We start from the raw sequence: 25,534 nt of genomic DNA, 5'->3' as shown, positions 1-25,534 counted from the left end.
GTCAACCTTGGAAATCTAAGGGCATCCCTACCACTGCTGAGAAAGTGCAGTTTTGGACTATGAAGCCCAGAATGCCCCATCTCACATGACTATGGCCTAGGACCATGCTAGATGGGGATGCTGGGAGCCATAGTCCTGGAAAGGAACAAATATGAGCTCCCCATTACATACCTCCCAGCCAGATGCTTCATACACAAAGCTGTACCTTCTTGCAGGTATATTTGTTGTCATTCTAGGCTGCATCCCAGTCATCCTTCCTACTCCTTATTGCATTTTTTCACTCATTCCAACAATGGCTGTCTGTCTTTGGTTGTTGTGTATTTTCTGGGCTGTGTGGCCATGTTCCAGAAGCATTCTCTCCTGACATTTTGCCTGCATCTATGGCAGGCATCCTCAGAGGTTACGAGACCTCACAATCTCTAGGGATGCCTGCCATAGATGCAGGCAAAACGTCAGGAGAGAATGATTCTGGAACTCACAGCAACCGAGTGATTCTGGCCATGAAAGCTTTCGACAACACATTGTCAGGCATCTTGTTTGTATTGAAGGGGACAAGGGGTCTGATCTCATGTGGTTAATAAATAGCAATAGTATGAAGAATGGACCTTGTTGACCGAATAGTCACAGGTTTGAATCTGGGGAGTGGGGTGAGCGCCACAACCTCTGAGGATGCTTGCCATAGATGCAGGTGAAACGTCAGGAGAGAATGCCTCTAGAACATGATCATATAACCCGAAAAACCTACAACAACCCAGTCTTTGGACTGCAGAAACTGCAATGGAATGATAGATGATGTTCAGAGGAAGGCAGTGGTAAAATCCTTGTGTGTAGTCATTCAAAAAGGGACATCCGAGAAAGCCATGGGGTTGCCATAAGCTGATGGATGACTTGAAGGTACGCACATAGTGTCACCTCAACTATGCAACACCCATTTCCATCTGTTGCCAAAAATCCTCCAGCATTTGCCATACATGAGCATCTAGCGCAGTGGTTCCCAACCTGTGGTCCATGGACCACCGGTGGTCCCCAAGAACGAAAATATGATCCACATCCTCAGCATTACTACATTGTTGCTTCAAAGCCACGCGACAAGAGCAACTGGTTTCGCGAAACCCTCTGAGGCTGTTAGGAATTGTGGGAGTTGATGCCCAAAACACCTGGAGGGCCCAAGTTTGCTCATGCCTACTCTAGATCCTGAGGTTTCATTAGGTGGAACCCATGGGCAGTATGGAAACACACTGATGATAAAGGACTTCCCAGAGGTCATTGGTGAGAATCGGCCAAGGGCTTCATATAGGGATTGTACCAGGTTCAAACCAGACACCTTTTTTAAAAATTGCATAATACAGTTTTTGGATTGCTGCTGTTATTGTTTTGAGTCAAAAGGTGATTTTTTCTGTAACATGCAGCCATCGTTGGACTATAAGTCCCAGAAACCCTAGAGCAGTCGTTTCCAAGCTTTTTTTGACCAGGAACCACCCTCCAACATTAGTACCAAAAGGGTTACAAATTAGTTTTTGGTCAACTTTAGATTCTGTTTGGTTATTTGGGGTGCTGATTCAGAAAATTGCATTGGATAGACCACATCAGCTCTGGTTTCTGATACAGAAACATATGCCATCCATTATTCACCATCTGCTCATCTGTAAGACTGTAGGTTTTATATAGCAATATTAAATGATCACTCACAAGCCGGTTTTGCTTGGAAATTAATATATTGCTTGTTTCTCTGCAGCAAAGAAAGACACTACTGACTTTTTTCTCACCATCACTTCCTTTTATACACCTTTCCTGCCCACCTCCCCCCTCTTCTCCTGACATCGTCCACAGGAAACCATATTCAATAATCTAGAGCTGCTGTGATAGTACTCTTTGGTGGGTAGTCATCCTCTCCCCCTCCCGACAACCCCATTGCCTGAGGGATGTCTGAGGAAAAGGAAAGCCTGAGGCTGTTTGGAATTGTGGGAGTTGGAGTCCAAAACATCTGGAGGGGGGCCCCAAGTTTGTCCATGCCTGCTATAAACCCATTTGCTCAATAAGGACATGGTAAGTCAATCATGCACATTTCCTTGCTCCAATGTTTCCCCAGCCCAAGAATGAAATTCCAAAGTATATCGACACGCAGGCACACAAGTACGAAGATACAAGAGTCTTTTGATTAAATCCTGTCTTTCTTTATTCCTCATTGCTCATAGTATACAATTGTAAACATCCTTTTGAAAAAAATCTCCCATCGAGCCCATTGTCCATTTCTTTTTTTCTCAAAAGTTCGCAGCAATACTTATTACATGGAAAATTAAAAAGACCAAGAATCCTCTCCAAAGGAGATAAAGGTAATTATTTCTCCCATTCCCTTTCTGTACGAAAGAACCATCCTTTCCCCTTATAGAAGAACAAAGTTTTAATCTCTCTCAAGTCTCTCCTGGAGCCTTTCTCTCTCTATATATATTTGTTTTGCTTTACCAAAAAAAAAAAAGAGAAGAAAAATCATATATATTTATATATATCTCTGTTCATATTTATGGAGGGTCACCAATGAGGTTTTGTGTTTTGAGTTTCTGTACAAATGATGACGTCAGACAGTGCGGGAGACAAAACACGAGGAAGGCAAGGAAAAACAGAAACCATCGCTTGTGTTTTTAAAAAAACTAACAGGTATCATAGTAAGAAAACTGGAATAGTCAAACGTAATAGCCCCCTAACACCTGCCTTCTGACACAAAGCCCCTTTCATCCAATTGTGGGGAAAAATAATATGTGTGTGCAACCCGTTTGGTGTTCTAAATTTTGGCATTTCGTAGGCAGAAGAGATTGACTGGCATCAAAAGGAGCAGCTCCTCCTGTCCTCCATTCCAGGGTGCCAGGACTCCTGGGTTCTCTGGTAAAGGGTATTGCGGGACGTCATGGTTCAATGGGGTGAGACCGGAACCCGGAACGCCGGGTCCCAAAATCCACGTTGGGTAGCCGACTGCAAATCCTCAAGTCCTGTCACTTCTCTCAAGGAGTCAAGGGGAGGAAAAAGGGAGGAAGGGATGGGTCAGTTGTGTGCAAACATCTGCTGTAAGAAAAAAAGGATGCACCAGCTGTCAAAGAGGCAGCGAGAAAGAGAACGAACCCAGCCGTCCTGACACGCCAGACACTTCGCGGAGCCCAAATGCCACGCACGACAGAAGCGAACGGATGTGGAAGTCTGCAGTGGAATTCTGCCCTTTTGGATTGAAAAGTCTGCCAACAAGCCAAACGCTAGGATGTGTGTGTTTGTGTGCATGTGTGTGTGTGTGTGCAAGACATCTTCCAGCGTGCTACAGAGCCCTTGTGTTGTTGGTTCTTTTTTTTATTATTTTTTGCGGTGTGTTTTCCGTGTGCCTACGATGCCCAAGTTCAACGTCTCGAAGTCACTGCCCTCGTCTTGGCAAAGGGTCAGCGCATGCCAACCCTACGAAGTCTTATCCCTTCTGTCCTGCACCCGGACCACGGTAGTCCCCGCACGGGGGAATGTGCCCGCTTCGGACCGTTTCCCCTTCGTTCCAAACATCTGTTGTTTGATTATTTGTTTGCCCGGTTCGGGAAGACGGGGGTCAGGGTTGAAAAACCAGGGTGGCCCCACCACCTCCTCAGTAGTGGGACGGTAGAGAAAATCAGCAGCATCCTCGCCATGGGTTTTACAAGGTGCCGTGCTGGGATTCATACTTGGAGAGGATGCTGCGGTAGCGGGTCAGTTCCTGGCGGATATTGGCCACTTCCTGGCGGAGGACGGCATTCTCCTTCTCCAGGAAGGCCGCCCGCACCGTGATCTGGTTCTCTTTCAGGCGGCGGGCGTCTCGTGAGCGTTTCGCTGCCTCGTTGTTCTTGTACCGCCGGTTCCAGTATTTTTCATCCTGGACCAAACAAAAAAAGGGGACAAAAAGGGGCAGATTGTTAGGGGACAGTGCCAGCAGAATACATATGGCATACATTAAAAAGTGTTACATAGGTGAACTATAAATCCCAGCAACTACAACTCCCAAATGTCAAGATTCTATTTTCCCCAAATTCCACCAGTGTTCACATTTGGGCATATTGAGTATCTGTGTAGAGTTTGGTCCAGATCCATCATTGTTTCAGTCCACAGTGATCTCTGGATGTAGGTGAACTACAACTCTAAAACCAAATGACACTGCCCACCAAACCCTTCCAGTATTTTCTGTTGGTCATGGGAGAACTGTGTGCCAAGTTTGGTTCAATTCCATCATTGGTGGGGTTCAGAATGCTCTTTGATTGTAGGTGAACTATAAATCCCAGCAACTACAACTCCCAAATGACAAAATCACTTTTTTTTGAGTGAAGGACATACATTGGGTTGTTAGATGTCTTGTGTCCAAATTTGGTGTCAATTTGTCCAGTGGTTTTTGAGTTCTGTTAATCCCACAAACGAACATTACAATTTTTATTTATATAGATGAGCCATTCACCACTACTCTGAGACTCTTGTGAACAGAACAGTTTGGAAGCCACCAAGGCCTAAGAGGAGCAGTTGAGGGAGCTGGGTTTGCTTAGTTTTGATTGTGTGTTCCTGCACAGAAGAAGGTTGAACTGGATGGCCCTTGTGGTCCCTTCCATGTCTATGATTCTATGAAAACTCCACTTTGATGTACACTGATGTACAATGAAAGACCGTTGCAATGCAACAGTCCTTCAACTGAGGCACTTTTAGCTCAGCGCAGAATATTGAATCGTAGAGTTGGAAGAGACCTTGTGGGTCATCCAGTCCAACCCCCTGCCAAGAAGCAGGAAAATTGCATTCAAAGTACCCCCAACAGATGGCCATCCAGCCTCTGTTAAAAAGACTCCAAAGAATGAGCCTTCACCACACTCCAGGGCAGAGAGTTCCACAGCTGAACAGTTCTCACAGTTAGGAAGGGCAGAGAAAGCTAACTACACAACCCTCAGGATTGTGTACCTGGCCCTTCTTTTCCCAGGCTAACCTGCCTCACAGGATTGTTATAAGATATGGAGAAAGATAAAGTAAAGGTAAAGATTTCCCCTGACATTAAGTCTAATCATGTCCAATTTTGGGGGATGGTGGTCATCTCCATTTCTAAGCCAAGGAGCCGGAGTTGTTCGTAGACACCACCAAGGTCATGTGGCCAGCATGACTGCATGGAGCGCCACAGTGCACAACTCCATTTCTAAGCCGAAGAGCCGGCGTTGTCCATAGACACCTCCAAGGTCATGTGGCCCGCATGACTGCATGGAGCGCTGTTATCTTCCCACCAAAGCAGTACCTATTGATCTACTCATATTTGCATGTTTTTGAACTGCTAGGTTGGCAGAAACTGGGGCTAACGGGGAGCTCAAGCCACTCCCCGGATTTGAATCTGCGACCTTCGGTCAGCAAGTTCAGCAGCTCAGCGGTTTAACCCACTGCACCACCAGGGGACCCATATGGAAAGATAAGGGAGGAATTAATAATAACATGGAAGAAGAGTGGGGGATACACAGGTAAACATATATTTTTTAATTTAATATGTATTGTTGTTTTTAATATTTTGTTGGAATATTTTTTTTAAAATAGGATAAAAAGATAGAAAAACTGAAATGAAATAAACCCATATCCAAACTATTTGCAATACAATATACAGAATCAACCAAACAGTGGCTTAGGGAATTTATTGAACCACAATAATTTGGTCAAATCTGCCACCAATTCTCTGGCTCCAACTTCTGAATCAAAGATCCTGACAACAACCCTGCAGTGGGGAGCTGAGAGCATCAGGACTGTACAATTCCTCTTGTTCTCACCTTTTGCTCATCCGGCACTTGTATTTTCCGCGCCTTTTTCATGATGGGCTGCGGCTTCAGCTCTTCTTCAGAGAACCGATGTTTCCGTGGGTCGAAGGTCTCATGTCCCGGGATGCTGGACAGCGCCAAGTCCGCAGGGTCTGGGTCAAAGTTCATGAGGACCTCCACGGCCTCGGGGTCCACCGGGCTGGGCGTGCTTCGGGACACAGGTGTGATGGGACCTGAGGCAGGTAGAGAAAAATCCAGGTGAGCGGAAGAGCCACTAGAGGGCAGCAACGGGGCTCCAGGTGTGTTTATCTGCAGTGCAGCAGGACGGGTCTGCTCTGTCCTAAAACTCTTTTGAGTGTGACCCTGAGTCCTTTGCAAGCACATCCTCCGGTTGCAAGGCGGAGGGAGGGAGGACGCTGCAGATGTGTGTCTTGACAACTAGGACATGGGAATCGGGAACACAAACACACACACACTGCTTTGCCTACTCAGCCGTGCACACATCACAAGGATTAAAGGCACACACAGAACGGGGGTGGCAAATTTCGGAGGATTAAACAGAATTGTGGAATCTGTTTTGGGAATGGCACCGCACTGGAGGCAGTGTCCAGCTGGCTGGCCACGTGGGCCAAATGGACCCGTTCAATGCCGAACAGATGAGAGGGCATTTGGGCTTTCGAAGGCCCCTGTTTGCCCTATGCGAGAGCCGCTTAAGAGAGCGGACTTATCATGTGAACAGAGAGTGTGCAGCAGGCAGGGGTCGCTCAAGTTCTATTTTGGAGAACTGCAGCTCCCAGAAACCAAGATCATCCCATTGCAAAGCATTTGGGGACAGCGGAGAGAGGATCCTAGAGTGGGAAGAGACCACCAGGACCATCCAGTCCAATCCTCTGCTAGGACGGAACACACAATCAAAGCACCCTCAACACATGGCCATCCTGCCTCTGCTGTAAAAACACCAGTGACTGAGAATCCACTGCCCTTCAAAACAGCACATGCCACTACCAAACAGCTCTGCCCTGCATTTTTCCCAATGTGTTGTCTAAGGCTTTCATGCCCAGAATCACTGGGTTGCTATGAGTTTTCAAGGGGTGTAGGCCATTGAGTATCTGATAAGGAAGGTTGCATAGGAATGTGGGGAAAGCTTCCAGAGATGATAACACTGGGCCTCAAGGGCCTTCAAAGGAGCCCCCGGTGGCGCAGTGGGTTAAAGACCTGTGCGGCAGGACTGAAGACCGACAGGTCGCAGGTTCGAATCCAGGGAGAGGCGGATGAGCTCCCTCTATTCTATCAGCTCCAGCTCCTCATGCAGGGACATGAGAGAAGCCTCCCACAAGGATGATAAAACATCAAAATCATCCGGGCGTCCCCTGGGCAACGTCCTTGCAGACGGCCAATTCTCTCACAACAGGATGCTCCTGACACGACAAAAAAAGGGCCTTCAAAGAGAACTTTTGGGTATCTGATGAGGAAGGCTGCAGAGGAAGGTGAGGGAAGCGTCCAGAGATGTTAGCACTGGACCCCAAGGGTCTTCCAAGAGAACTTTTGGGGTATCTGATTAGGAAGGTTGCATAGGAATGTGGGGGAAGAAGCTTCCAGAGATGTTAGCACTGGACCAAAAGGGCCTTCAGAGATAACTTTTGGGTATCTGATGAGGAAGGTTGCATAGGAATATTGGGGGGGGGGGGGGGGGGGGGGAGAAGCTTCCAGAGATGTTAGTACTGGACCCCAACATAAGGTTTGTTAACAGACTGAAACACCAGAAAGCAAAAGTGTGGACAGTTCTGGCTTTCTGGGTAAGGAATGCTCAACCTGTGTTTTGTTTTTAAAAGCAATTTCCCCCAAACCAGTGGCTGCCTGCAACATTCACAGTAAACCATGGAAACCTGGTTAGGGATGGTGCCACACAGCAGAATTATAACAGTTCGGCACTGGTATATCTGCCCAGCCTTGGGGCCCTTCCACACAGTCATATAACCCAGAATTTCAAGGCAGAAAATCCCACAATATCTGCTTTGAATTGGATTATCTGAGGTACCTTCTACACAGCTAAATAATATCCCACATTATCTGCTTTGAACTGGGATATATGGCAGATTTAATGTGGGATTTTATTCAGCTGTGTAGAAGGGCCTTGGTGAGATATTTAATGCCACAACAAACTACAAACCTCAGATTGAAGTCAAATTGATCTATGGTGGTGAAAAATGGTACGAAACTGCAGTGTGGCTGAGATCTCTGAAAGCTTCCCCCAAATTCCTCTGCAACCTTCCTCATCAGATAACCCAAAAGTTCTACTTGAAGGCCCTTGGGGTCCAGTGCTGGAAGCTTCCCCCACATTCCTATACAACCTTCCTCATCAGATACCCCAAAAGTTATCTCTGAAGGCCTTTTTGGTCCAGTGCTAACATCTCTGGAAGCTTCTTCCCCACATTCCTATGCAACCTTCCACATGAGATACCCCAAACGTTCTCTTTGAAGACCCTTGGGGTCCAGTATTAACATCTCTGGAAGCTTCCTCTGCGACCTTCCTCATCAGATACCCCAAAAGTTCTCCTTGAAGGCCCTTGGGTCCAGTGCTAACATCTCTGGAAGCTTTCCCCACATTCCTCTGCCACTTTGATCATCAGATACCCCAAATTTTCTCTTTGAAGGCCCTTGGGGTCCAGTGCGGTGTAATTAAGGGTATCCCCTTACAAAATATATCCTTTTACCCCCTCCCCAACTTTGAAGACCCTTAAGATCTCATCCCACCAAATTGGAGTGAGGTCTCAGGAGTCCTGATCTGCTCCCCCATTAATGGACCCATGAAGCTGCAAAGTCCCATAGTCTTGCCACAGTGCCATAACCCAACCGACATTGGCAAGCCCCATAGGTACTCAGTGCTGCAACTAAGGGGATCCCCTCCAAAATACGGAGAGCGCCTTAACCCACCCAAGATGCTGCCAAGCCCAATAGATACTCAGTGCTGCAACTATGGGGATCCCCTCCAAAATACGTACAGTGCCATAACCAACCTAAAATACTGCCAAGCCCCATAGGTACTCAGTGCTGCAACTAAGGGGATCCCTTCCAAAATATATTTATTTCCCACTTCCATAAATGTTTCCCCCTCCCTTTAAAGTTCTGGCCTCTCTCCCTGCTTGAAAGTACCCCCATTCTTCTCCCAGTGCATCCCTCTCCATCAAGTCCCCCCCCCCCCCAATAATGTATCATTGACTCTTGAGATCTCATCTCACCAAATTGGAGTCTCAGGAGTCTTGATACCCCCCCCCCCCCCATTAATGGACGCATGAAGCTGCAAAGTCCCATAGTCTTGCCACAGCGCCATAACCCACCCAAAATACTGCCATGCCCCATAGATACTCAGTGCTGCAACTAAGGGGGTCCTCTCCAAAATATGTACCCACCCAAAATACTGCCATGCCCCATAGATACTCAGTGCTGCAACTAATGGGATCCCCTCCAAAATATGTACCCACCCAAAATACTGCCATGCCCCATAGATACTCAGTGCTGCAACTAAGGGGGTCCTCTCCAAAATATGTACCCACCCAAAATACTGCCATGCCCCATAGATACTCAGTGCTGCAACTAAGGGAGTCCCCTCCAAAATATGTACCCATCCAAAATACTGCCATGCCCCATAGATACTCAGTGCTGCAACTAAGGGGGTCCCCTCCAAAAATGTACCCACCCAAAATACTGCCATACCTCATAGAAACTCAGTACTGCAACTAAGGGAGTCCCTCCAAAATATGTACAGCACCATAACAGAGCCAAAATACTGCCATGCCCCATAGATACTCAGTGCTGCAACTAAGGGGGTCCTCTCCAAAATATGTACCCATCCAAAATGCTGCCATGCCCCATAGATACTCAGTACTGCAACTAAGGGAGTCCCTCCAAAATATGTACAGCACCATAACAGAGCCAAAATACTGCCATGCCCCATAGATACTCAGTGCTGCAACTAAGGGGGTCCTCTCCAAAATATGTACCCATCCAAAATGCTGCCATGCCCCATAGATACTCAGTACTGCAACTAAGGGAGTCCCTCCAAAATATGTACAGCACCATAACAGAGCCAAAATACTGCCAAGCCCCATAGATACTCAGTGCTGCAACTAAGGGGATCCCCTCCAAAATATATTTATTTTCCACTTCCATAAATATTTACCCTTCCCTTTAAGATTTCGGCCTCTCTCTCTAGTTGAAAACACCCCCATTCTTCTCCCAGTGCACCCTTCTCCATCAAGATTGCCCCATAACATCTCTTTGAAGACCCAGCTACAGACCCCTTGATGGAGGTCTCAAAAAGCACTGACCTTCTGCAAAAAAAAGTTACAAAATCCCATAAAAGCAATGTTCCTTGTGCAATTAAAGGGATGCAATTAAAGGGGAGGGGGCTGCTTTGTTATGATTCACTAAGCTTCCCCATAAGCGCTGCCCCCTCCCCTTTAGATCATTGTTTTCTCTCTAACAGAACCTCCCACAACAATTGGATTGATTGTAGAGTAGGCCTGGGCCTACTTGGGCCTTGTGGGTGTTTTGGACTCCAACTCCCACCATTCCTAACAGCCTCAGGCCTTTTCCTTTTCCCCCTCAGCCGCTTAAGCGGCTGAGGGGGAAAAGGAAGAAGCCTGAGGCAGTTAGGAATGGTGGGAGTTGGAGTCCAAAACACCCACAAGGCCCAAGTAGGCCCAGGCCTAAAGTAGATGCCTTTCCCCCCGCAGAACTTGAGATCCTTGCCTAAGAATGCCTTCCTTCCTTCTCCTCCCGGTGATCCCAGGCGTCCGAGTAGGCCAACCTGCTGCAAAGAAGGCAAGCTGGCAGGGAAGGGAGGAGGAGGAGGAGGAGGAGGGAAGCCATGCGCGCGGCCACGCGGGGGAAAGCCCGGGGCTCACACCGCCTCCCCACGTGCGCCTCTCCTCTCTCTCTCTGATTCCCCGCCCAGGATCCGAGGCCCGCGACATGTGCGCCACGAAGCAGGGCCAGGCACGTGAGAGGAGGAGGAGGAGAGAGCAGAGAGCAGCCAGGGAGGCTCCGTGCGCGGACACGAGACCCGGCCGGCGCCTCCCCAAGCGGGGCCCCATCGCATAGAGAGGCAGAGCTAAAAAGCGCCCGCCCGAGCGGGGTTTCCGCGCCCCCGCCGGCCAACGGCAACCACAACAACAAAGGGATTGCCAAAAGGAACACAGGGAGAGAGAGAACTCAGAGTGCCAAGCAAGGGGAGGCGGGGATTGGCTGGGCACGGGGATGCCCTCTTGTTGTTGGGTTCCTCCAAGGAGGGTGCATCTACACTGCGGAATTGATGCGCTTTTGACACCGCTTGGGGCTCATCCCACCCTTGCGATGCAATGCACTTTGAAAGTACATTATATGCTCAGAATAATTGTAACAATGTTATTACAAAAATGATATTAATATTATATGCTCATAATAATACTAATATTGTTATTATGCTAATATTAATATTGTATGCTCATAATACTATTACTAATAATATTGTTATTACAGTAATATTAATATAATAATAGTATATGCTCATAATACTAATATTGTTATTACGATAATATTAATATCATATGCTCATAATACTAATAATATTGTTATTACAGTAATATTAATATATGCTCATAATACTAATATTGTTATTGCAATAATGTTTATATTATATGTTCATAATAATAATATTGTTATTACAATAACAATAATATATGCTCACAATAGTACTAATAATAATATTGTTATTACAGTAATATTAATATCATGCTCATAATATTAATATGATAATATTCATATTATATGCTCATAATATTAATATTGTTATTACGATAATATTAATATCATATGCTCATAATAATACTAATATTATGATAATATTAATATCATCTCATAATACTAATATTGTTATTACAATAATATTCATATTATATGTTCATAATAATACTAATATTGTTATTACAGTAATATTAATAATATGCTCCTAATACTAATATTGTTGTGCTAATATTCATATTATATACTCATAATACTAATACTGCTAATAATAATATTGTTATTACAGTAATATTAATATATGCTCATAAAACAAATATTGTTATTACAATATTAATAGTACATGCTCATAATAATACTAATATTATAATATTAATATATGCTCATAACATTAATATTGTTATGACAATATTAATATATGCTCATAATACTAATATTCTAGAGAAATGCCTCTAGAACATGGCCATATAGCCCGAAAAAACCCACAAGAACTGAATACTAATATTGATGTTACAATAATATATGCTTATAATACTAATATTGTTATTGCAATAATATATTATATGTTCATAATAATACTAATATTATTATTACAATATTAATATTAACATATGAACACGAGGAAGAACTTCCTGACTGTGAGAGCCGTTCAGCAGTGGAACTCTCTGCCCCGGAATGTGGTGGAAGCTCCTTCTTTGGAAGCTTTTAAACAGGCTGGATGGCCATCTGTCAGGAGTGATTTGAATGCAATTTTCCTGCTTCTTGGCAGGGGGTTGGACTGGATGGCCCATGAGGTCTCTTCCAACTCTTTGATTCTATGATTCTATGATATGCTTATAATAATAGTAATATTGTTATTACAATAACATTAAATTTATATGCTCATAATAATAACATTAATATTAATGTTATTATAATAGTATTAATACTACTAATGATATTAATACTATTATTGTTATTACACTGCCTATAAAATGCAATTTATTATTATTATTATTATTATTATTATTATTATTATTATATTCCTCATATAATGTGGTTTCATCACAGCACACATGCACATTAGGATTCGTCTCTGAATATCCGGCTCTTCCCAAGGGCCTAGACCAGGCATGGGCAAATTTGGGCTCACCAGGTGTATTGGACTTCAACTCCCACCATTCCTAACAGCCTCAGGCCCCTTCCTTTTCCCCCTCATTCTGTATGATGGAATCATGGGCTGGATCTACACTGCCATATAATCCATTTCGAAGCAGATAATCTGGATTCAGAAACTAGATTATAAAGTAGTTTAATTCCAGACATAACTAAAAGAGAAGCTCTCTGTGCAAATCAGAGATAGAATTGTGGGAGTTGGAAGTCCAAAACACCTGGAGGGCCAAAATTTGCCAATGCCTGGTGTAGACGCACCCTCAGCCATTGAGTTCTAAGAAGGATGGGAAGTTGACAATTCAGAAGCTAAATGAGGTCAAGCAGAAGCTATGATAGATGGGAGGAAAGAGCAATGTCTGAGAGAACTATGCGGTCATCAAGTAGATTTACATACTCTCAAGCCTTGTGGTTTAAGAACTACCCCCTCCCACAATTTTCCATATGTGGATGGCATAATTCCTTCCAAAATTACATCACTAATTACTTTACTAATAATATAATATAGTATATTGTATATACATATAATATTTATAATATTATAATGTAATACAATATAATACTAGTAATAATAATAAATATAATATAATTATAATTATATATTTACATTACATGTAATATTACTAATAATATTACAATATAATGGTATAGTGCAATATAGTAATATATAATACTGATATTGTACTATGCTAATATAATATATTGTATGAAAATATATCTTGTAAGCCGCTCTGAGTCCCCTTTGGGGTGAGAAGGGCGGCATATAAATGCCATAAATAAATAAATAAATCACCTTACATCATCACCTTTTCGGTTACCTCACTTTATGACCTCACTGGCTACTACTGGTGTGACAGGTTGCCATTGTGGCTGAACTGGGAGTCAACTCAAAGGGCTGCGATCTTTGGGATGTTCCCCGAACATATAGATCCTATGGATCCCAATGGAATTCACTACACTTCCCTGGGTTTTTCGTCTCTATCCATAACCACACGCACTAGTCTTACAACACTGTGTTTCAAACAAAAGCCTCAACATCTCATGGGATCCAATCATCATCATCTAACAACAACTTTACTTGTAACACTGCGTTTCAAACAAAAATCCCAACATCTCATGGGATCCAACCATCCTCTAATAGCAACAACATCAACTTTGGGTTGTTTTGAGTTTTCCAGACTGTAAGGCCATGTTCCAGAAGCATTCTCTCCTGACGTTTCACCTGCATCTATGGCAGGTATCCTCAGAGGTTGTGAGGTCTGCTGGAAACTAGGAAAGTGGTGTTTATATATTTGTGGAATTCCAGGGTGGGAGAAAGAACTCTTGTCTGTGAGAATGTTGCAGTTGGCCACCTTGATTAGCATTTAATGCCCTTGCAGTTTCAAGGCCTGGCTTCTTACTGCCTGGGGGAATCCTATGTTGGGAGGTGATTAACTGGTCCTGATTGTTTCTTGTCTGGGATTCCCCTGTTTTTGAGTTTTGTTCTTTATTTACTGTCCTGATTTTAAAGGGTTTTTTAAAAAATACTGGAAGCCAGATTTTGTTCATTGTCATTGTTCACTCCTTTCTGTTGAAAAATGCCTGCCATATATGCAGGCAAAACGTCAGGAGAGAATGCTTCTGGAACATGTCCTTAAAGCCCAGAAAACTCACAGCAACCCAGTGATTCCAACCTTCGACAACACAATAATAACTTTATTTATATCCCACCACCATCTCTCAGACTCGGGGCAGCTTACAGAAGTACATAAAATTGCCACAACACATAAAATTACAGTAGAGTCTACAAATTTACAAATTAAGCACCAAAACATCATGTTTTACAACAAATTGACAGCAAAAGCTGTTCAATACGTGGTAACGTTATGTAATAATTACTGTATTTATTAATTTTGCACCAAAACATCGCTATGCATTGAAACAGCTGTGGATCCGGGTGGAAGGCAGAATGAGTTGGATAATACAGAACGTTGGATGAGCGAAGGTTGGATAAGCAAGACTCTACTGTACATCACACATTAAACAATGACAACATCCTTTCTCACCAAAACAGATGAAAGTAAAATCCACATCAAGATCCAAAAGGTAACATTCAAAATACTGCATTCGTTATTATCAACCCAAAGCTCCATACGCCTGGAAAAAAAATCCAACAATATATGCATTTGCAGCTTGTACCTTCCCACACAAAGACCTGACAAGATGAAAAATCAGAACATGAAGACAACCCAAACCGAGATATATATGTTTAGCTTCAGCACTACTACAGCGCCCATTACTCCTGGCCCAGTCTCCCTGAGATTCCTTCTTCCAATACTATCAACGTAGTGGAAACATTACTGAAATACTAAATACAGCCACTTCTTCACATTCACTGGGCTTAGAGGCAAGGGACCCCCATGAAAGTGGGAAAACTATGAATTTAAATAAATCACTCCTTTTTTCCTTGAGAGAACACTTCTCCAGGGTTATCTATATTCTCCAGCTTTATGGTCAACGTTTGCAGGACATTGACCATACACAAGGACCCAACAAAAGCCTAGAGAAGTGTTCACTGTAGGAATCTCTCGGTCTTCCAGTGCAACTTCTATGCTCAACTTCTGCCAAAAAAACTGATAATAAATATACAATATAATAGGTTGTTGTAAGTTTTTTCGGGCTATATGGCCATGTTCTAGAGGCATTCTCTCCTGACGTTTCGCCTGTATCTATGGCAAGCATCCTCAGAGGTAGCGAGGTAGTGAGATCAGAATATAAATATAATATATTTACAATACAATATAATACTAATAATAATACAATCTTATGATTATATATTTTATATTACATGTAATATTACTAATAATATTACAATATAATGGTTTAGTACAATATAGTAATATATAATACTGATATTGTACTATGCTAATAATTTAATATATTTGTATTATATTGTAATTTAATATATGTATATATATCTGAGTTCCCTTTGGGGTGAGAAAGGCGGTATATAAATGTTGTAAATAAATAAATACATAAAAATTGTGCTGGAGGACTTAAAGATTCATAGAGTAGTGGTTCCCAACCTGTGGACCATCAGTGATCCGCAAAAACTAAAATATGGTTCGCAGACTCACCATTACTACACTGTTGCAACAAGAGCGTGAAACCCTCTTATAGAGCCGAGGCTTGTTAAATATGGTTTCTATGGGCGAGCAGATGGCGACTACTGGATAGCTGGAAAAAGCTGGAATGTTAAATTGCCTCTGTGTTTGTCTATATATATTGTATGTCTAAATGGCATTGAGTGTTTGCCATGCATATGTGCATTATAATCCGCCATGAATCCCTTGTGGGGCGAGAAGGGCGGAATATAAATACTGTAAATAAATAAATGAATAAATAAATATGTTCTGTTTCAGAAACTAGAGCTGATGTAGTCTATCCAATGCAATTTTCTGAATCAGCACCCCAAATAACCAAACTGAATCTAAAGTTGACCAAAAACTGATTCGTAACCCTTTTGGTACTAATGTTGGTCCCTGGCCAAAAAAAAAAGGTTGGGAACCATTGTTCACAGAGAGAACATATTTATTAAATCCCTAAATAATCAAATCTGCAAAGGTGATGCCCAGAAACGAGGGCCAACTGTACCTGGATATGTATCAAAGAGCCTATTTCCACAAACCAGGAAGGGAGGAAAAAACCCTATATTTTCCTGCCACAGTCAACAAGATCAGCATGTCCTTTCTTTTGTTCAAAGGTGAGCAGTGTATACCTGGTACAAATATGCAATTATTTCAACAGCAAGAACACAAATAGAAACCAGGGTGGTGACTTTCAGGCACAATCTTTCCGATAGTCAAAAGAAGGCTACTATTATCCCTGCAACCCCAAGTTGGGATTGAAACCACCAATTCTCTCTGCAATCAAGTAGGTGGCACAGAAACACAGCCCGAGTTCCTTGTAACCAGAGAGAAAAGTCCTCTTTCCTTGTATCCTGGGTGGTGATGTCAAACCAGTTTCCCAGATTTGGCACTTTGGAGTAAACAATACATTGTCTGCATAATTTAATCTGAGGTTTTTATTTTTATTCAAAATCTGAAATTTTGATAAGGAGCAAACAACGAGCCAAGGAAAGTAGATACAGCCTTCAGCACTTTAAGCAACTAGAAGAAATATGTTTAACCCTTTCTATTCTCCACTATACTGTTTTTCTTTGCATGCATTGCTAACATTGCATGAAAAAGGCCTCCAAGGAAGGATGCTTTGGAGCACAAAAATGGTTTAGAACACACCAATGGCCCTGCATAAAAGGTTAAAGGTAAAGGTTTTCCCCTGGCATTAAGTCCAATTGTGTCTGACTCTAGGGGTTGGTGCTCATCTCCATTTCTAAGTCAAAGAGCCAGCGTTGTCCATAGACACCTTCAAGGTCATGTGGCTGGCATGACTGCATGGAGTGCCGTTACCTTCCCGCCGGAGCAGTACCTATTGATCTACTCACATTTGCATGTTTTCAAACTGCTAGGTTGGCAGAAGCTGAGGCTAACAGTGGGAGCTCACCCCTCTTCCCAAATTCGAACCTGTGACCTTTCAGTAAGCAAGTTCAGCAGTTTAACCCACTGCGCCACCGGGGGATGCATGAAAAATGTCAAACCATCTTTTCCCTTCTGGTACCCTTACACTCCAAACTGCAATCTCCCAAATCCGTTTTGTGTGTGTGTGTAAAAACAAGAACTACAAGTGCTAAGATAGCAGTGAGCAATATATGGTTATCCAGGCAACCTTGAATTACAACTTTCATCAGACTTAGCTAATGAAGATGGATAACAGGAGGTGGAATCCAAAAGCAACTGGAGGTCTGCGCATTGTTCATCTACTCCTGAACTAAGGAATCAGACCTTTCTCTTTGCAATTTATTATAGTTTCAGATATTACACAGAGCCAAATCTAGCGGACACTTGTCAGGTGCTGAAATTTCCAAGTCTCAATCCTTGCAGGATTAATAGTTACTCTCGTATATCTACAATGCACCCACCTTTTAAGGTGCATATTTAGCAAATGTTGCACAGATATCTGAGTTTGTTTGGGTTTTGTTTGTTTGTTTTTTGTTTTTGTTGTTTTTTGGTATCAGGAGCGACTTAAGAAACTGCAAGTCGCTTCTGGAGTGAGAGAACTGACTGTCCGCAAGAACATTGCCTAGGGTACGCCCGGATGTTTGATGTTTTACCATCCATGGAGAGCTGGAGCTGACAGATAGAGCTCAACCCTCTCTCCCCGGATTCGAACCGCTGACCTATTGGTCAGCAGTCCTGCTGGCACAAGAGTTTAACCCATTGCACCACCGGGGGCTCCTACCTGAGAAATATAATGGGAAAAAGCTAAAAGAAAACAACCTAAATGAGTCGCCCTTAAAGGGCTGGGAATTGTGGTATATAAGCGCAGTAAATAAATAAATAAATAAATATTTTTGCATGCCCTTCCAAGAACCATTTCCACCAAGCAAGAAAACCACTGTTCCCATAGGTTCCATGCCACCCTCCTGCCCAAGTTCTGGTGAAGCTCACCTGTTTTGCTGCAGTGGTTGTCGTAATCGCTCCCCACTAGACCTTCTCCAGAGGAAGAGCAGACAGAAGACGACGACGCGCAAGAAGCAGGGCGACTAAGGTCCACCACCACTCCGCTGGAAGGCGAGGCAGTGGGTTGGCTGCCTGGCGAAAAGGGTTGGTGGGCCGGGCTTGGGGGCAAGCCGTTTTCCAGTAAAAATTCGTCCAAGTCAACATATTCAATCTCATTGTAGGGTAGAGTGCGCTCCCAAAGGAGGGAGCCCAGGTACGCACAGTGCCCCGGCCGCGAAATGCCAATGTCATCTTCCATTTTACGTTCCTTGTCTTTGATAACACCTGCAATGGGGCATAAAAGGGGGAGACTTGTCTTAAAAAACAAGATTAATGGGAATGGGGGAAAATTCAGAATAGAAGCTTGACGGAAAATGAGAATCTAAGGACTGGGATGTAATTATTTGATGATGTATGGGGAATTTATAATTTGTTGGCTATGGAAATGGTGTAGCATAGGCATGGGCAAACTTTGGCCCTCCGGGTGTTTTGGACTTCAACTCCCACAATTCCTAACAGCCGGTCTCAGCTGGAAACCACCTTCAAAATTGCCAATACAAATCTTGAGGGATGCCATGTTTACTGTGGTCTTCACAATAATGTTTGTTATTGAATCCCAGAATTGCTATTATTAAATAATAATAATGCAATATCTAGTATGGAATAAAACAAGGCTGCTAAATACCAGTGTATATGGGGCATAACAGAGATGTATGCAACTGTTTGCAATCAAGACATGAAAAAGGCGACAGCTCCAAAGAACGAGGAGGAAAAAGCAAGCAATGAGCACAGACAAATCCAGCTACAAACAATTCATTATAATTGGGAAGCAGAACCGAAAGTTTAAGCCACAGGAGATTTTGTATGCACATCTAACGAAAAAAGATCTGGGTATGATTTCACAACTGATATATAGGTCTACTTCAATCTGAAAATTATCTTTCCAAAACAGACTCAGAAGTTACGTGGGCAGATCAAAAAGACAACCTGGCAAAACAGCACAACCTAAAATAATTCTCCATCTTGTGCGACTGTAGAGCAGAACAAACAACTTTGCATCTGTATGCTTGTCCACAGTGTCCTGCCTCATGCACAGAGGAAGAATTGTTTAAAGCTATAGACAATGTGGTTGCTGTTGCCCGTTTTTGGTAAAAAAAATTAGTAACTTGTATTCCTTCTATTTTTATCAGTTTTATACTTATTTATGGTAACAGCGCTCCATGCAGTCATGCTGGCCACATGACCTTGAAGGTGTCTATGGACAATGCCAGCTCTTCGGCCTAGAAATGGAGATGAGCACCAACCTCCAGAGTCGGACACAACTGGACTTAATGTCAAGGGAAAACCTTTATCTTTACCTATGCAATGCTTTTGATACAAAATAAATAAAATCTTTCCAAAGGTGGATCTATAGGTCCAACACATATGACTTCTGCTGTTTCTGCAGGCAGCTCCCTCATCCCACCTTTGTTTCCATGTATACATCCATGTAGAAAGACATGCACAATGGTGTTTTTGCATGGCCAAGTTTTCCTTGACACAAGTCTTGCTAAGAGTGCAGTTGCAGGAATCCATGGAGAGATGCCAGAGGTATGTCAAAGCATGTGCCAGTTAGCACTGTTCCACTAAGACTTGCAAGAGGCCATTGTTATGCGTCAGTTCCATGCTAACCGAATAAAAGAGATTATTCAGAGTACCCGGGTGAGACAGATGCACAGATTACTTGATAGATAGATAGCTAAAGCCTTGAGAAGATTGTAAAATCTTTCCAGGGCTGCTTTAAATCATACATCTGGGCAGCAAGGCGCTTTGCCACCCCAAAAAAGCAATAGATACCTCCTCTTCTTTCAAGGAAAGAGGAAAATGATTTAGGAATCAATGACTGACACACTGCTAAGACTTTATGTGTGTACTTATTTGGTTTTAATAATGTAGTTACTCCAAGCTGTTGACTTTCTGGACCTCAGGTAAAAGGGCCACCTGGAAATAATCATGCAAACCATGGTCATTGGTTGTATCTGAATTTCTTGGGTGCTAAGTGCAAATTGAAAAAACACAAACCATAATGGATCATATATTATGCCATCCTCTGGACACAGAACTAACCCCAGATAAGTTAGGGAGAGGGGGATTCCCACCTATCCTTCAATATCAGCAGGCATAATAACCAAAGCCAACATTTTTGGTTTTCCTTGCCCATTTCCTTGGGTCCTGATGCATATTTATTTCACTGTTTATTTACATTCTTGTAGCCGAAGGTTTAGGGGACATCAGCAGATGGGTGTTAGGCTAGAGCCCTGAAGAGCAGGTGTTTGTGTCCTGCTTAGTCTGCGGCCACTGGACAGCCCCAACCAATTTTTAGGAGCCCTTGGTGGTGCAGCGGGTTAAACCACTGAGCTACTGAACTTGCTGACTGAAAGGTCAGCAGTTTGAATCTGGGGAACAAGGTGAGTTCCCATTGTTAGCCCCAGCTTCTGCCAACCTAGCAGTTCAAAAACATGCAAATGTGAGTAAATCAATAAGTACCACTCCGGCAGGAAGGTAATGGCACTCCATGCAGTCATGCCGGCCACATGACCTTGGAGGTGTCTACGGACAATGGCAGCTCTTCGGCTTAGAAATGGAGATGAGCACCAACCCCCAGAATCGGAACCGACTAGACTTAATGTCGAGGGGAAACCTCTCTAACTAAAAGACAAAGCCATTGTTCCGCATGGGACCTGCCTATGGAACCATGCATCCCATGTGTGTTGTTGAGGCGTGGATAGATAAAAGGATGAGCAGATGTTAAAAGGCACGGACAGATTGTACAGATATATGGTGTGATGGTGGAAAGCTCCAAAATTCAGACCGCCGAGGCCCAAGAGAGACAGAGATGCTGTTGCCAAAACCTGCTAGGGCCCCATCCCTATCTCTCCAGTCCTAGCCGGCTGCGTGCCGCTCACCAGCAAAACGTGAGTGCCTGCCTCACCTCGGATGACCCCTGTGCCAGGCCACACTTCATTGGGCTCTGGGACTCTCCCTCTCCCTTGGAGCTCTTTCAGTCCATCTGCCTGCCTGAATTTGAATCCCTTTAACCCTCCCTCGCTCCTTGGTCCTGGTGGGACAGCGGCCACAGAGTGACCCTGCTCTCTCTGTGTGTGTGTGTGTGTCAGATTGAAGGAGAGAAAGAGAGTGAGCGTGCGCACATGACCCTTCAGTGCTGTTCAGATCCAATCCCCATCTCTCCTGTGACAGAATTCAAAGGATGTTTAGAATGCAAAGCCCTAGCACAGAAACACATTGGAACAACAGGGAAAAAACACTCCATCACAGAAGGTAAATTACTTAGCGCATATAACAAGCCCTGTACTTGCAAGTCCAATGTGATGGACTACTATTTCCAGAAGGAGCCAATGTGATATAGTAGTTTTGGTGTTGAGCTATGCATTTGGAAAACAAGGATCTGAATTCATGCATGGCAATGGGTATGCATTAGGTGACCATGGCTAAGTCACACTCTCTCGGCCGCAGAGGAAGGCAGTGGCAAGCTTCCACTGAGTAAATTTTGCAGAGAAAACCCATAACGGGTTAGCCTTAGGGTCACTGGAGGCCAAGAAAACCACATCCAACTATACCTTGCTTAAGAAAACCCTAAATAATAATAATAATAATAATAATAATAATAATCTTTTTTTCCTTTTTTTTCTTCTTTCTCTTTTTTCTTTTCCCTTTCTATCTAATTTTAATTTGCAAAAAACATATTATACACACACACACACACCTATTAAATTAATTGGGTTGCCATATGGAAAGCACATACACATATATTGTATGACTTAAGGATATACAACAATGCCCTGAAGGTACGCAATAACACCAACAGCTTCTAAAGGTGCATCAACACTATAGAGCGAATGCAGTTGGACACCACTTTGAACTGCCATGGCTTAAGACTCTGCAAAACTACAACTCCCATAATTCCATAGATTTGAGCCATGGCAGTTAAAGTGATGTCAAACTACAGTCATTCCACAGTCTACCAAACATGACGAAGTGACTGGGTTGCTGTGAGTTTTCTGGGCTGTCTGGCCATGTTCCAGAAGCATTATCTCCTGACGTTTCACCCACATCTATGGCAGGCATCCTCAGAGGTTGAGGGGTCTATTGGAAACGAGGCATGTGAGGTTTATATATCTGTGGAATAATGTCCAGGGTGGGAGAAAGAACTCTTGCCTGCTTGAGGCAAGTGTGAATGTTGCAAATGGCCACCTTGATTAGCACCCTGGACATTCCACAGATATATAAACCTCACTTGCCTGGTTTCCAACAGACTCCTCAACCTCTGAGGATGCCTGTCATAGATGTGGGTGAAATGTCAGGAGAGAATGTTCCTGGAACATGGCTGAACAGCCTGGAAAACTCACAGCAACCTGGTGATTCCAGCCATGAAAGCCTTCGACAACACAATTAAGGAGTGACTTGTGTATTTCATGAAGCTGCCTCTCTGAGGCCATTTTCTCCCACCATTCCAGCACTCCTGTTTGCACGCACACAGCTTTTCCATCCCTACAACGACCCAGGAGGCCTCACTTTCTTCCTGATGTGCCCAAGGCTGCCAACCTCACCACCTAACACCTAGCTTTAGTGGTAGTAATGTTATTTACAGGGCAAGAGACTGCCGGAGGTGCCCAACCCTCTGCACGAGGCTCAGGCAGCCCTGGGAGTGGCACGCCATACCTGAGCCCTGACTCTGCCTGGACACGTGGGAGAGAAGTCCAGGCCCAGCTGACAGTCTCTGGCAACACCAGCCTGGCGCCCCGAAACTAGGCGGGTCACCTGCAACACCCCATGGATTGCCTAGCTTTGACCTTTACCCAACTCCCGATCCTGGGCAACCCTCTCACTTTGATTGATCGCAGGACATTCTCTCTCCTCCCTTTTTTTTCCCAGAGCACTTCCCTTATCACCTGCCATGAAAATGTCAGTGAGGTTTGGGAGAATAGAGTGCTAAGTGGTTGCAATTCCTGATTCAGTCCTCAAAGAGGCACCCATAGGCATGCTCTTAGGCCTCAGCTTTGCCTGTCTTTAAAATGGGAACAATATAAAACACAGCTCAGATCTAATTTGAGAGTATATATTATGAGATACATTACTTAACAAGGGAGGGTGGCTATTTAGGAATATAAACAATTGGAAATAACCACAACACATAGAGAACAATGCTAAAATTATGACAAGTATGTAGAGCAGTACAGTTCATACATGGAAATGATAAGCATTCTGGGTTGCTGTGAGTTTTTCAGGCTGTATGGCCATGTTTCAGAAGCATTCCCTCCTGACATTTCACCCATATCTACGGCAGAGGTTGTGAGGTCTTTTGGAAACTGGAGAAATTGTGTTTATATATCTGTGGAATGTCCAGGGTGGGGAGAAAAACTCTTGTCTGCTTGAGGCAAGTATGAATGTTGTAATTGGCCATCTTGATTAGCATTTAATGGCCTTGTAGCTTCAAAGCCTGGCTGATTTCTGTTGAGGGATCCTTTGTTGGGAGGTGTTAGCTGGCCCTGGTTGATTCTTGTCTGGAACTTCCCTGTTTTTTGAGTATTGCTCCTTGTTTTCTGTTCTGATTTTAGAGTTTATATATCTAGTGGAATTAGGTTTCACATATATATCTAGTGGAAGTGTGGTTTATATATCTGTGGAATGTCCAGGGTGGGGAGAAAAAACTCTTGTCTGCTTGAGGCAAGTATGAATGTTGCAATTGGCCACCTTGATTAGCATTTAATGGCCTTGTAGCTTCAAAGTCTGGCTGATTGCTGCCTGAGGGATCCTTTGTTGGGAAATGTTAGCTGGCCCTGGTTGATTCTTGTCTGGAACTCCCCTGTTTTTTGAGTATTGCTCCTTGTTTTCTGTTCTGATTTTAGAGTTTATATATCTAGTGGAATTGGGGTTCACATATATATCTAGTGGAAGTGTGGTTTATATATCTGTGGAATGTCCAGGGTGAGAGAAAGCATTCTATCAATACTCTGAACCTTGCCTCTTAGTATCAACTCTGTACCACGGCAACACTTCACAAATCAAGTCCAACCTACCCCTCAACCTTGGTCTCGTCAATCTTTGCCACTCAAAGTCAAAGGCCAACTTCAGCCAAATGTCTTTCACAGACAATGTCATCCAAATAAATCTAAAATTGGGGACAAAGCTTCCGATCTTGGCCCCGCTGGAGACCTACTAAAGATTCTGCAAGTCAAGCCTCAGTTTCCCTCTTCCATGAAATGGGAATAGCAAACACAACAAATGGGTTTGTCAAGAGTGCCAACGCATTGAAAGTAATCTTACCAAAATAGCAGAGAACTCTAGGAATAATAGAACAAAACTTTAGGCATTCGGCCTGCAATCCCATTGATTCTTACCTAAAAGAAAACTCAATTGGATGTAGTGGGACTTACTTCCAAGGGAACATACTTAGGATGCACATCACATTGGAGACTGACCAAAAACAAAGGGGGGGGGGGGAACCTAAACAGAAAAACAAACCAGGTTCTCAGTGGCCGGAGTTGTTATGAATAGGTATACCTGCATTTCCTCTCTGCCCCCCACCCCGCCCTCTTGTTTACTTTCTCTTTGACAGAAGAATGGCAGCTATTCCCTGCTGTAATCATTACCTGAATGGCACAATAAACTGTCCCCACTGCCATCAAAACAAATTCAGTGTTGTGTGTGTGTGTATGCGCTCACGTTCACATTCATGCTTATATATGCCTCTCTCTTTGCATGCAAAATAAATTCCATATTTGCAGCAGAAGAGCAAAACAGAAGCTTCAGTGTGTACCATCTGACAGGCATGTCATGAACAGCTGAGAGAAAAAAATATTACAAATTCAAATTCAAATACAAATACAAATCTTCATATACAGTCGAGTTCCAGCAGTCCCAGGTGTACAAAAATATAGAAAATGTGAAAAGTTGACCTCTCCATAGAGACCAGCTCCAGCAATCCCAAATGGCCATTTATTTTTACAATTTCTCCACATATAGTCATTGCCAACATGGCTGGGGATGATGGGTATTGTGGTAAATTATCACTCGCCTGAGGCACTCGCTCTAACAATCCCAGACAACAAAAAATTCTGAAAACACAATCTCCACATATAGTCATTGCCAACATGGCTGGGAATGATGGGTGTTGTGATCCATTTCTACTTGTCAGAGGCACTAGTTCTAACAATCCCAGATGACCAAAATTTCTGAAAA

General features: G+C 43.4%; 1 protein-coding gene across 1 annotated transcript in view; it reads right to left on the bottom strand.

The window, feature by feature from the left end:
* Positions 1-2,152: 2,152 nt before the first annotated feature.
* The window catches only part of DBP (D-box binding PAR bZIP transcription factor), a 34,187-nt gene continuing 10,805 nt past the window's right edge, over positions 2,153-25,534 (bottom strand). The window contains exons 2-4 of the mRNA XM_060780354.2: positions 18,245-18,580; positions 5,781-6,001; positions 2,153-3,877 (exon numbers count right to left, since the gene is read on the bottom strand). Coding sequence (XP_060636337.2) covers positions 3,662-3,877; positions 5,781-6,001; positions 18,245-18,580 — 773 coding nt within the window. The 3' untranslated portion in view covers positions 2,153-3,661. The remainder of the gene's footprint in view (positions 3,878-5,780; positions 6,002-18,244; positions 18,581-25,534) is intronic.

The sequence above is a fragment of the Anolis sagrei genome, chromosome 6, assembly GCF_037176765.1.
Source record: "Anolis sagrei isolate rAnoSag1 chromosome 6, rAnoSag1.mat, whole genome shotgun sequence".
In the NCBI taxonomy this organism is placed as follows: Eukaryota; Metazoa; Chordata; class Lepidosauria; order Squamata; family Dactyloidae; genus Anolis; species Anolis sagrei.
The sequence above is the reverse complement of the archived record's forward strand: the minus strand, read 5'-3'. Positions and strand labels throughout refer to the sequence as shown.